Genomic DNA, 13,954 nt, shown 5'->3' with positions numbered 1-13,954 from the left:
GATGCACACTTCAGTAGTTTCCGTATCTCGGTTGTCGTAAATAATGCTGCAAAAAATATGGAGGAGGGGGTGAATCTGCCGGTTCTACTAGGTGCTGCTTAATTATCCAGGCAATCAGGGGTGAACAAAACAGGAATAAAGACAAAACAGACACAGTTTTGTTCTCATGCTGTTGGAGGAGGGCAGACCATAATCAAATAAATTTTATAGAAAGAGAGAGAAATTGAGGGAGGGAATGAAAAGCACTTTGAAGACAAAGCTGGAGAAAGGGATCATGAAGTAAGGGATGCTTATGTCAGAAAGTATTTTCCGGCAGGACTCTGTGAGGGTGATGCTAAGCAGAGAGCTGAATGAAATGAGGCACCAGCCACACAGCCTTTTGGGGGAAGAGCAGCCCAGGCAGAGACCATCAGCAAAAACAAAGGCTCAAAGCAGGAGTGTGCTGGTTGTACTAAAAGAACAGAAGAGACACCATTTTGGCTATGCAGTGTAAGCAGAGGAGAAGAGACGAGAAAGTATTTCATTATAATTTTGGAATGTTTAGTCACTGGCTTAAAGAGCAGTGCTAACTTAACTTTTTTTTTAATGACTTAACTTAAATTTTTATAATAGCTTAAAGCCCCCCCACACACACACGAGGTCAGAAGACTTTGTATAATTTTACACATGTAATTTCACGTTGATTTAATCTATGCTTCAACAAACTTTCTGAGAATTCTGACATCTTTTGTTTCCACCTTGGAAAATAATTAACTTTGCATTCCTTCATGGGGAAACTATAATGCTTATTTAAAACACACCGAGGAGCGCCTGGGTGGCTCAGTTGTTAAGCATCTGCCTTTGGCTCAGGTCATGATCCCAGGATCCTGGGATCGAGCCCCACATCGGGCTCTCTGCCCAGCGGGAAGTCTGCTTCTCCCTCTCCCACTCCCCCTGCTTGTGTTCCCTCTCTTGCTGTCTCTCTCTCTGTCAAATAAATAAATAAAATCTTAAAAAAAATAAAAAAGAAAGAAAACACACTGAAATCCTGAGAAGAGACAGTATACAAACTGGAAATCAAATTATGTGAAAGAAAAAAAAAACTAGCATAGAAAACTCAGTGATTCAGTCTTCGTTTCTCTGAAGGTTTAATTAAATGTTAAGATAACATTTTCCTTTTAATGATGATTCTAGTGGCTGGCTGCCTGAGTTCTTGTCTATTTAGTGTCCTTTGACAAAAAGGAGAAACTGTTACCCAAAGCATGTTTGATTATTCCTAGGACATAGTCTGTAATATAATTATCTGCTGGTTGGATGTGAAGCATTCTTGCCTCTTTAATACTGACCCCTACTACAATTTGGAAATCTTGTAATTGATTATGTGAAAGGAGATTCCAAAGTGAACTAAGCATTGCTAAGAGTGTCATTTCAAAATAGGGTGAGGAGGGCATGGAGGAAGTAGGGCCTATGCACAACCCCTGTTTCAATTCTGTGAACACCATGAACTTTTGACTTTTGTCAATTGCGACTGGACCACCTCCTGAAATACATCCTTCTACTTTGGACTGAAATAGTGAAACATCTATTGGCTAAATGGCCAATCCTGTATTAGTCAGTCAGTTTAAGTTTGTCAGCACCAATCATAATTCCTTCAAAATAAGTTATGTAACCTGGTGGTTTTTGCCTTTATAAGCCTGTACTCCCCACATGCAATTCAGAGCACACTTTCAACTTCAGTCCGCTTTGCATCTAAGACCCCAAATACATACTTTTGGTTGCTCAACAGCCTCTTCTTCTTGGTCAACAATTATTTTTAAAGTATTGTAAAATAAGGAAGTTTTTCAGGCCCTGGAACAAAACAGTTCTCTATTATTGAGGAGGGGAATGCCTAGAAAACACCAGATCAGAGGCATAGTTGGTTGGGAAGGTTGAAAAGGAAATGGTAAGCACAGGATCTGCACCTCATTCTCTGTCTTTACTGTGCAGGGGGTGGGAGGCAGTACCCCCAGATAAGAAAGAAGGCACCATTGTCATACCTCATCATAAACATACCTCTAGGTAAACTGTATTTTTATAGCAGGAGAGTCCTTACCTATGGAATGCTTTTAGCAATAGGTACCTGGTCTAACTAAACTTGCCTCTGATAAACATGGAACATACTGATTTATGGAGTATCTATCTCTGACAAATGTCACATATGGATGCACTTATCTGAGTCTAAAATGGAGATTTTTCATGAACAAAAGTGATCTCTTCTTTGAAATTATTGTCCTGGTGTATGTAATTTAGAGACTCTGTGTGTTGACCTGGGCCAGAGCATGTCCTAATGTGGCAAGAAATGAACTAGACAGAGCCTCGGTGACAGTTTCAGATATCTCTCTACATTTCTTGGGCTACACAGTTACTTGTTTCCTGGAAACCACATTGTATTTCAGTGGAGTCACAGAATGCTATAAGAGCATAGAGGACAATTCAGAAATATCAAGCCATACTTGTTTACTTCTGCCACATCACACAGATGTCAGCTGGCTGAAGAATGCTTTGAAAGTTGATCATTCTGCATGAAAGTGATAACCGAGTTTGAGTCTCAAGTGTAAAATGCAAGAGTTACAGAAACAAATAGGCTCAGGAAATGCAAATATAGTATAATTTATGAATGGTCAGCAATGTTTTAAACAGAATAAAATTAGACGTATAAATAGAGGACAGCTGATTGCTATTTAATTGCTATTTAGAAGCACTATAGTGCTGTACTGTTGATATGATCAGTAAGGGGATGTTAGGAGAAGCAAATGTTAATTCTAGGAGAAGCACAATATAAGAAAAACACACATGCTGGAAAATATATGATATGCATCAAGGCTTACCATTGATTTTGGATTATTTTGTATAGGCTTCCAAAATGTAGGTAGTGCGAAATTTACCACTGGTCAAAGGGACAGTGGATTTAATGGCCATGTATTATTTGGGGATTGATGCATGCCTTTGGCCTTTGGCAATTATAAGAAAGTGTTTGGAAGAAGCTACTGGAAGCATCTACCTTCTTTAAGATGTAAACAGATGGACACATAACTTGCTAAGGGAGACACCTGCTTCTTGGATGCTCTCCATCCTGGAGAGTATGAGCCCTCACATGCGTCTTTCAGGGTGGGTCTAATTTTGGAAACATGGACACAGAAGTGAGGGGGCTCATTCTCAGGGATGAGGCCCCCAAGGGCCTCCTCTGAGGGCTGCTCAAATTTATCTGGGCCATATCCTTCTTTCCTTCTCTGACACTGGCCGAAGTGACAATTGGGCATTTCAATCAGAAGACCAAACCTGGAAGGATACAGGAAAAGTGGAAGCTCTTACGGCTGGTGGGGGATGCATTGTTTACTCCATACTCCAAAGCCAAGAGCGCTGCTTATTTGGGAGACTGGAAGGGAAGAGAGTAAGCCTTAACGTAAGTGGTAGGAAGCAGGGATGGCAGGTCTTTTTTAAACACCCACAAATAGAAAGGAGGAAACTTTCTATTATTAGATATTTTTTAAAATTTTAGACCCCTTCCAGTCTTGCATAGAGATATGTAATACATAATATAAAGGTTTGGGGAAACTGCAAGAATTCAGAAAAAAAAAAGATCACTTGCCTAGTTCCCATCATGTAGCATCACTCTCAACTCCACAAAATGTTCTAAGCTATTTTGGGTTTTCAGAGTCCTACTTTTTGGTTAAAAGAAAAGAAAAGAAAAGGTACTGCAAGCTCCTTCCAGGAGTTCTCCACACATAGCAAAAAGGATGCTCAAGGAACTGAGCTGTAGAGGACAGAAGAAGACTGGCATATTGGAATCTCAGGCATGGTAGAGCAATTGCTGGAGGCAGAGAGAGAGGAGTAGAAGTTTTCCAACATACTAGCTTTTGGAATAAGAAGATAAATCATATTCAAACTGCAAAATAAGCCATAATTGATAGTTTTGAACAAAGTTTCCCACATAGGATTACCAAACTGGCATTTTCCGAAGAATGAACTTGCGTGTGATACGTGAAGCCCCACCTCTGCATCTCAGTGTGGATCGGCTGGAGGCAGAGGAAATCTGTCCCACCAGAGCCCTCATTTGCTGCCTTCTGGTCTCAGTGCAACTGTGGCCTCCTGGCTGTCAGTGTGGTCAGGGCATAAGGAAGGTTTCTTAGGTGGTCAGGGAATTTTGTGGCTGGCTCTGTGTCTCCTCCCACTGCCGGGATGCAGGTCCCGCCTCTCCTCTCCCCGCGCCCCTACCCGCATCAGGTGTGCCCCTCCTGGCATCCCAGATTCCAGTCTCCCTTTGCTCTAAGGAATTCTTTTTAGAACTACTAAATTAGCTTTCTTCAGATATCACTTTTAGTAAGACAATTCTGCATTTATTTTCTTTAAAATCTCCCTATTTCTTCAATGCCTCTGACTACTCCTGCAGAATGTCAATAAAACAGAACACCCAGCAATTTGTACCAAAATGTAGCTAGGCCATTCTGGTATAAGGAGCTGGGTCTGAAGACCACTGCCAGGTTGCTTGATCAGAAGAGCATGTGTATAAAGCTGTGGAGTGCTGCATACTCCAGGATGAAAAGCTTCGTATCTTCCTTCTATAGAAAGTGAATATGCCCAATTACACTGACTTTGTTTTTAATTTTATTTATGTATTTACATTTTTTTTAAAGTCCTTCCTTCCTGTAAGGAATCAGCTTCTAGAAGCACAGAATATTATAGCTATTTTCTATCATGTGCTTCCTAGAAGTACTAATGGGGCCTTTGGCCCAGAACAATACAATTCTGACTAATAAAAATGTCTTTGGAGGTATAGATCAGATCCCAAGAAAGCCTCCCAATTTATATGTCTGTGCCTGCACACATTAATTGAATTGCTTTTGTTAATTACATGCCATCAAGACGATATGAGCTTAGATGAAAGTGTATTTTACAGAATAATATGAAGCATCCAGGGACATAATTCTTCAGAGGTTTTTGTGCCACTGTTGACAACAAATTTAACTCAGTTTAAAGGAGGCTAGTCATGGCAAAGAATGCTCTTGAGGCTTCAAAGAGATGATCAGATATCTTATTAAGATCAAACTCCACCTCTGGGAAACTGAAGTCTTTTCACTCTGCTGCCTTTCAGGTCCAGGTTTAATGGGGATTTAATTAACATGACATAAAAAGAGAGGGATATTTGGGTGTTGATTTTTCCCCAACAATTCTTTCGTCACATGAATCCTATTCAGACACTTGATTCCACTCTATCTTAAAGAGCAAATCTTCAGTCCCATGAAGTGGAGCAAAGATTAAAAATGCCTAGCTACTGTGGAAATGTGACATCGAGTATAATGCTTTCAAAGTAGAAGAAAATCTAACAGAGAGTCAACATAACGAGGGGACAGTGCATGCTACCTTGGATTAGTTTTTAAATTCTATTTAAATAAAATTTGCCCTGTGTAAAGATTGTTTATTTGGAATCAACTAATATGTACTGAGCACCAGCTGTGTGTGCTAAGAACTTACACAAAAGTGTAAGGGGCTGCCTGGATGGCTCAGTCGGTTAAGCATCCGACTCTTGGTTTTGGCTCAGGTTATGATCTCATGTCATGGGTCAAGAGGTCGAGCCCCGCGTTGGGCTCTGAGCTCAGTGGGGAGTCTGCTTGAAGATTCTCTGCACCTCCCCCACAATCACACACACGCTCTCTCGCTCTCAAATAAATAAATCTTAAAAAAAAAAGAACTTACCCAGCTTTTTTGCATATAAACATCACACCGACACCAAGACATCCAAGTCAGAGAAGTTAGGTCACTGGCCTAAGATCACACAGTAAAAGAGAAATCTGGAATCTAACTCAGATCTTTGGATTCCAAGTCCAGCTTTGTTATGTGGTATCCTACTGTCTCCTAGAGACAACAGATTTTGATTTATTATAAAGAGAATATAAAGGCTTTTTTCACTTAGTGTCTAACAGATATAAAATTGTAACATTTATAATCATTTAACTCATTTAATGGAAAATCCCTATGATTCAGTTTAATAATAGTGATTGTATTTGTCTTATAGGAAGGATTGGTCCTATGAGAAGGGGTAATATCAGACAAGATCTACGTGAGATAAGATTCAAGAGGTACCACACAGGGCTCTAGTAGTCACTCTCCACCAGCTACTCTTTCTCTCCAATTTTTTTCCTGCAATATTTTGAAATTCCATCCTTTCAAACACATGATTTTGGAGTATCACATTGCACACCTTAAGACTTTCCTCAAGTTCAGAGCTCAGTAAATTACTGTGACATAGAGGAGATCTCACATTCCAAGGTGGATGGATTGATAGTGTCTGCTTGGAGCTTCAGGAGGAGTAGAATTCTGAATTCAAGTCTGGGTTCAATAGGCTCAATGATCAATGTAAGTTAAGGGAGGGGGCGAATAGTAGTAGTTCAGCAGTAGTAGTAGTTAACTGAAAACAGGTTTTATTTGTCACTACTATATTAACCTACACAATCACTACTACCTCAGTGAGAATTTATCTGATAACTTTCCTAGCATTTAGAGGAAGGGAAGAAGACAAAGAAAGGATCATTCTGAGGCTTGAGCTGGTTATATAACCATATAACTTATTGTGGCCCTTCTGAGAGCAAAAGGGGGTCTATTAACAAAATGCGAGGATAATATATGTAAACTACGATTGGGTGGTATGGTCATCTGAGCTCTGGGGAAAGGCGGTCCCTTAAGGAGTTCCTCCTTTAAATAAGTCCACCCAAATCTTTTTTCCTGATGCTATGGCTTTTTCACAGCTGTGGCTCCCAGCAACTATATTTCCCCAACAGCAAAGAGGAGCTGAAGCAATTGCACATGTGTAGGAGTCCTGAAACCCTTGGAGATTCAACGTGACACACAGGAGAGAAATTCAGCCAATTTGCAATTTTTCAGAGGCTGATTGTCCAACTAGTGCATTAACTTCCAGACCCCTGTTTTATTTCTCCCACCAGTTAATTTAGCAATATGTCAGTTCTGATAAGAAGTTTTGATGGGGAAGAAGATGAGGCTATTACATAAAATTAGTTTGGGGAATTACCAATAGATTTCAATTATCCATGGTACTCTTACTGAAGGTTGATCGACTGTGAACCGTGGTGATTCAGCTGGACAGCTTTGCTATTTCTAAGATAGAGCTCTCCTTGTCTTTTTGTCTCTTCGAATACACATTATATGTGCATTTATAGATTCTCACTTGCCCAGGCCCATTATCTGTGATTAACAAGATTTGTTTTTTCAAATTGATCAATGATCACTTAAATCAGTTTGCAGTAATATATAATAATAAAATAGGATGAACTCATTCAATATTCAGTGTCTTGTTATTGAGAGCCTATGTTCCAGATATAAAAAAGAAAACAATAGTGAGCTACTCTTTTGAAGGGAAGGAAAACAATTAAAGCCCGCAGGGTAGATAACATGTGGCATATAGGCTACTAAACTGTCTTTAAATGCAATTATTATGGAAGCTTAAGAGAACATTTAAAATGAAAGGAATGCACCCTGAACACTAGAAAAATACTCCAGGACACAAAGGTGTTAACTTCTCCTGCATTAATTTGTAGCAGCTCCTCCTAAATTAAGTTGGATAATCAACCTAATTCACTCATTCAAATCTTGATCATACTTGAAAGCCCAAATTGAAACCCAATTCTCTTTCTGAAGACTGTTGTCTGTTTCAGGTCCAGAGTCTTTGCTATAGATGCTCACAATATTCATTTTTCCCATAATTGATACTATCTTCAGATATTGCTGTATAGTTACCTCACATAGTTATTTAACTTATGAATTACTATGTGATTTTCACATGAGAAACCAGTATTATCTCCCAAACTAGGCTATAAATATATATGTATTCTTGTATCTCACCCCAAGATCTAACAGAATTTTGAATGTATTTATACCAGAACATAGGAAATTGCTTGTAATTGATCATTTTTAATCTGTAAAAAAGAAAATTTCATATGGTTCAACCCGCTAACAATCCTAGAAATGGTTGTGGTATGAGTACGATTATGTTTAAAACTTTAAATTCATATATATGTACATACATATATGCACACAGACATATTTTATATATATATGTATATACACACACAGATAATAGATGATTGAGTTTGGATTTTTATTTTTTGAGAAGACACCAGTCCCAAAGAGCTCTATTCAGTAGCTTCCAGACATGATTTTTAAGAAATGAATATGACGACTTCTTTTCCCAGAAAAAAAAAAAAAATGTAGCGGAGACAACAGAGCATAAAGTACTAACTCTCTCAGGGTGGCAGTGTGTATATCGAATTATTTTCTGGCACCGTGTACTTACTGAAAAATTATTCTGTAGAATAATGTTACTCATGGATAGTCTTTGAGTGCTTACGATACGCCAGGCACCATTCTAAACATTTCACGTCTATTAACTCACTGAATCCTCACCTGTCACCTTTTTTTTTCAGATGAGCAAACTGAGGCATGAAGAGGTAAGATAATTTGCTCAAGATAACACAACTAGTAATGATTGAACTGGGTGTCAAATTCAGGCAGTCTGGTTTCAATCCTTAATTTAAATACCACCTGGACTCTAATCAATAGAAACAGAGTTATTTAAAAATTAGAATAAATGAAACATCATGTAACTTTGGGAAATGTATAGCATCTGGTGAAGACTATCATTTGGAGTTACAGAGTTGAATAGAACATACCCCAAGGCTTGAAGACCTGCAGTTTTAGATCTCTCGTATAAGCAACTCGAAATCATTTTGAATTATAGTACCTCAGTTTTCTGCATTAAAAATGGACATTTATAGCACTGACTCTTCTATAAGGATTTTATTAGAGGAGAGTGAATAATAGATCTATAACACATGAAAATTAGAGCCTTGAACCGATTAGACCAGTTTATTTTTACATTTGGTTATGAATGTATACATGCAAATAGTTTTGTAAAATTATGTTTAATGCTACTTTTCTATAGTCAGTATATGTTCTCTAACACAGATATGTGTGTGTCATTTTCTTTGGTACTTGAAAATGATATAAACACCACACAAGCAGAGAATAAATAAGGCTGCTTAACTGGGTGTAGTAATCAATCAATACACATATGCATACATAATGTTACAATATGTATACATAAATAATATATATATACACACACACACATATATACATGACACAAAATGTTTAGTAATAGAATTTGTCTTGATTTACACCTATGAATATTTTTTATAATTTAACCTTTTTAAAATAATTAATGAAATAATTCAGTGTGATATCATCTAAGGTTGGATGAGAAGAAACACATCTTCCTCTGGAATTCTGCAGCAAATATTAACAAAAGCTTTAGTTGGGAAATCGGACGTTTTGCTTTAAGTTTCTGGGCCTTAAGTTGGATTGACTGGAAAAACGAAGCAAATGAATTTATATTGTTCAAATGACAACTTTCAGCCAGGGCGTGAAAGCAAGATTTGTTTTTTAGTTCTAAAGTCTATATTCTAGGAAATGTAATTCTGTGTCTCATAATAAAATAAGCCAAGCACACCCTTCTCTTTAAGAAAGTATCAGAAGAACAGCCATGAGTGTTTCTTAGATACAGACCTAGGTGCTTCCTATAATATGAGCCACTCAAAACCTGGGAGGGTTTTTCTGAAAGGAAATGCAGCGAGAAGCTATTACCCATGGCCAAGTTTGTGAAAAGGAGAGGTAGAAGCTTTGGGCGGACCCACAGTGAGGGCTTATAATTTTCAAGTCATAGCTATCCGAACTGCTTGAGTTTTCTGATCATTCTCATGAATTCCATTTTTAGTGGCGTCAGAGGTTAACCAGGCCAGCAAACTGGGGGCTACTCCATTGTTTGTTTTTGTTGTCGTTGTTGGTTTTCTGCTTTAGAAAAAGTACTTGGAGAGTCAAACTACACTAGTGATCAAGTTCAGTCAGGGAGAAGAGAGTGCTGGTAGGCAAGCTTACCTTCTTACAGGCTGTGATGGAGCTCCCCAGGCCGCCTCTCAAGCTGTGGCTGGCATTGCCCTCCCGCGGCGCAGACACCTCGTACATCAGTGGTGACTCCAAGTTGCTGTTGGTCCCCCAAAACACAAAAGAGAACACATTCAGGTGAGTCATCTCCGTATTCAGAACTGAAGAAACACAATGTGGTTTATCAAAAACCATCTTTTCAGATTGCACGGAAACTGCAAATCCTGCTACACTGACATTTCTGTTGGCTTCACTCCTATAATGGGGGGAACCACTGTGAGCTATTCTCCTGGGAATAGGAAACTGTGATCCAGTGACTTCTCACGGCTTACGTGGATGCAGCGCATCTCTCTGACTTCCAGCCCTGCTAGTTTTTCTTAAGCAAGCAGTTTTAGAACCCAAATAATGCTTTTTGAACACCACATTAATTCTGCTCGGAATTAAAAATGTAAAAATATTCATCTTACTTCTTGAAATGAATGGCCAAACATAATTTTAATCAGGAGGCAGGGCAGTACCATGAAAAGAATGCAAGCTTTAGAAAAAGGTACATCATCTCTTTAGATCTCTGTGGCTGGAAACATTACCTTAACTTCTCTGCCTCCAAAATTCTAGACTTATCTCCCCCTCCCCCCATGTCTAATTGAGATCATTACCAATCCTGCTTTTCATGATATGACTGGAAGATTTTGAATTCAATCCAATTGAAATACAAAAAGCCCTCTGGATTTTATGTATTTCTAAATATTTCTCTTCTGAAAACCTGAAAACTAGGAATTTTAAAAAAGCGTATGGGTATCTGAATTCTACACATTTTACTTTTGTTGTTCTTGACCACATAGAATATGGACAACTCCTCAAAACATATTTTTTTTTGGAATATGATCTAATAAATCTTTGTGTACTCATCAAGCCAATATTTAAAAATGTTCTCTTAAAAGAAACAGCAAATAGAAGATCAGTTAAACAATGCATTTCTAACTAATATGTAACCTTCATGTTTTAAGTTCTAAATTAGTCAATTTTCATGACATTAAAAGTAAACATAAGTCAGAAATACATAAATGAAGTCTGTTAGTATTTCCATTATTAACTATTATGAATGGCTTTTTTTTTTTTAATGACTGCTGATGGTGTATATAACAGATCATAGATTCAGGTAAAAATTGCACAGAATAATTCAAGTAAAATCTATTTTATTTTAAACTTTCATATATTATTTTCTGAGTAATTGCCACCTTGAGGACTAGAATGAGCTTAATTTAAGTGAAAGGAGAGCACTCATGTTAATCTTGGCTTAACTGGGAAAAGGCAGTGGAAAGAAAAAAGAAAGGAGGCTGGTACTTGGCTCCAGATTCCTAGCTACTCTGCTGCCTGCTTCTTTGGATCTGACTCTTCATTTTTAAATGAATGTTGGGAGTAAAGTCGTGGTCCTTTCTGGCACTAGAAATCACTTGCAAAATATCATGGAGAGCCCAAGCCCTGTTTTTACAGGTGTCTCACAATGTGGGGCCCGTAACTTTTAGCTGACACTTAAGTGTGTCTATACCTCACACCCAATAGCAAATGCCCCTCTGAATGCTTTCCTGGCCTTAGGACAGTCTGGCTCTTACCCAAATGCCAAACGTTTATCATTGGTAGGTTCCAAGCCACTTCTATGTGGAGGGTAAGCCCGTAGACCAAGCTAACTTGGATATGTAATAACTTGGCTCATGAGTCAAGGAAATCATACTTTCCAGGGTTAGGACATCTCCCATTTCTCTCTACAGGGTTAACAACCTTAGGAGTGAGATGAAAGCAGGCTGAGAAGTAAGGTTGAGACAGATCTGATGTGAAACAGGGTAGGAAAAGAGCTTCAATAATCTCTGATTGCTCTAGAGGAGAATGCATCTACCTTGGGGAGAGTTAGTTAGGTCCAAAGTAAGGGTTAATGGGAACACAGAGAAAAGTAAAAGATCACCCATGGAAATTCCTCATTTCCCCATAAAGCACATTGTATAGGACTGCAGGTAGACAAGGTGCTATGGTAATTTTCATGCATAAAAAAAGTTTAAGGACTGCTGCATTAGTCTAGTGGAAGGAAGAAATGACAAGTCTACCCACATATACCTTGATATGAAAGCCCGACTGCGTTTAAGATGATTGTGAGATCCCAGTTGGAAATGAAGGTGAAGAAGGACTTTGAAAGTATTATTTGCCTATAAGGCTCACTCCATTTGTCCTAATGCTAAGTCTGTATAGCACTAATATAGAAAGTAATTTTAAATATATATGTGCATATGTGTGTATTTATTTATTATTGTGAGAATTAAACAGGGTAGTAGACTCACATTAGTGGGAGTAAAATCAGTGCATTACTCGACAAAGGTGACGCAGTTCCACTGCAGCAATATTCAAAGCAAAAGCAACTTCTAATCCCCAGAAACACATTATAAATCAATTTGGTGACGCCTAACATGCAAAACTATGTGTAGAGAGGCTTCTCTTTTAAACCATGTGACATGGGTGTGAGTTCCCAGTAAGTGACTTGACAACGCAGCCCAATCTGTTCCCATGCCTTTGGGATGGAGATGGAATTTTTAGAGTGTTTGCAAAGATGCTGTCTTTGGTCTCTGGGGAAGCAGAACATCGGCTGCTACAGGATGAGGCAGAGACAGCAACATGAGACTCATGCATTTATTAAAATGAGGGCAAACTGACATTAAAAGAACTGCTGTCAAGATACAGTGCAACCTTCTAAGTTGCTCCTAATGGAGAAGACTGCAAGTTCTTCCCTGGGACATTTTCTTTGATTTTGACAAATGTTGACAGTATTTCTTAAGCACATCCTTTCAGACTGGTTTCATGCTGAAACTGCTAAATGTGTTTCAATGAGGAGGTAGATCAAAGTGGAAAAGAAAGTACAAAAGCAGAGTTTGAAGTAGTGACTTTAAAAATACAATGGGAAGAGAAGTAGTCTCCCTTACAGAAAATATCATATGTGAATGAGGTGCTGAGTTACCACCACAGTACAATCATCAAGGATTCATGCAGTGTGAATAAGTAGGTCATCAGCAGTGACAATGGCTTAGAGAATAGTCAGTGACTTCTCCAGAGAGAGATAAGTGTCCTGTTACTGGAAATCAAGTTGCCTATATTTTGCTACTCAAAGTTTGGTCTGTGAACCAACAGCATTGATACCGCTTAGGAGCTGGTTATATACCCAGGAATTCAGGTCTCTCCCTAGAATTACTGAATCAGAATCTGCATTTTAACATTCAACCTGGGGGATCCACCTGCCCGTTAGAATTTGAGAAGCATTTATCTGACATGTTAAATTAAATACATATTCCCATTTGCCCTTGGATCCTTGCACATGGTAGTTCTTCTTTGAAGAACACCCACCCCAGGCCTCCTCCTTCCTCTTGAATAATACCTACTCTACCTTTTGGGTCTCCATTTATAAATCACCTCTTGCACCTCCTTCCTCCCCAAGGAGGCCACTACTCCTCTCCAACGTATCACCAATACCTCATGAAAACACAAACACACTCACACTCTAACCACGCCCTCTATTCCCAACCTTACCCTAACCCAAGAAGTGGGATGGACACTCTTCTTGTGTGTTCCAACAACACCCTGTACCATGTCCTGTTACAGCACTTGTCAAATGGCATATAATTTTGTAATATTTGTCTGTCTCCCCTTTAGGCTGTAAATACTGAAAGAACCCGGACCTGTTAGGATGGAGAACAGCGCCAGCCAGTGGTGGATGCTGAATTAATACTTATTAATGTTCTTACCTTCCTGAGCATCCTGGTGGACATCAAAAGATTAGGCACAAAAGAGTGTTTGAATTCAATGCTCAATTTTTTGCAGTGGTGACAGATGGTGAGATAAGCCACCCTTGAGGAGATCATTTAAAGAGTTTCCCAGGATAGATTTAATGAAAAGGGATCCTGCTGCTATTGTTGCTCAAATGTCAAGTAAACGAAGTGTAAAGTTA

At 38.7% G+C, this 13,954-nt stretch overlaps 1 protein-coding gene across 1 annotated transcript in view; it reads right to left on the bottom strand.

Moving 5' to 3' along the window:
- Positions 1 to 13,954, bottom strand: part of SPHKAP (SPHK1 interactor, AKAP domain containing) — a 169,750-nt gene that overhangs the window by 123,841 nt on the left and 31,955 nt on the right. The window contains 1 exon segment of the mRNA XM_088021948.1: positions 9,964 to 10,069. Within this exon segment, the coding sequence (XP_087878074.1) occupies positions 9,964 to 10,069 (106 nt within the window).

This window comes from Eumetopias jubatus, unplaced genomic scaffold (genome assembly GCF_037043125.1).
Source record: "Eumetopias jubatus isolate StellerSeaLion01/CBP00866 unplaced genomic scaffold, mEumJub1_p1.0 scaffold_3, whole genome shotgun sequence".
In the NCBI taxonomy this organism is placed as follows: Eukaryota; Metazoa; Chordata; class Mammalia; order Carnivora; family Otariidae; genus Eumetopias; species Eumetopias jubatus.
Note: the sequence above shows the minus strand (reverse complement) of the source record. Positions and strands in the feature narration are given on the sequence as shown.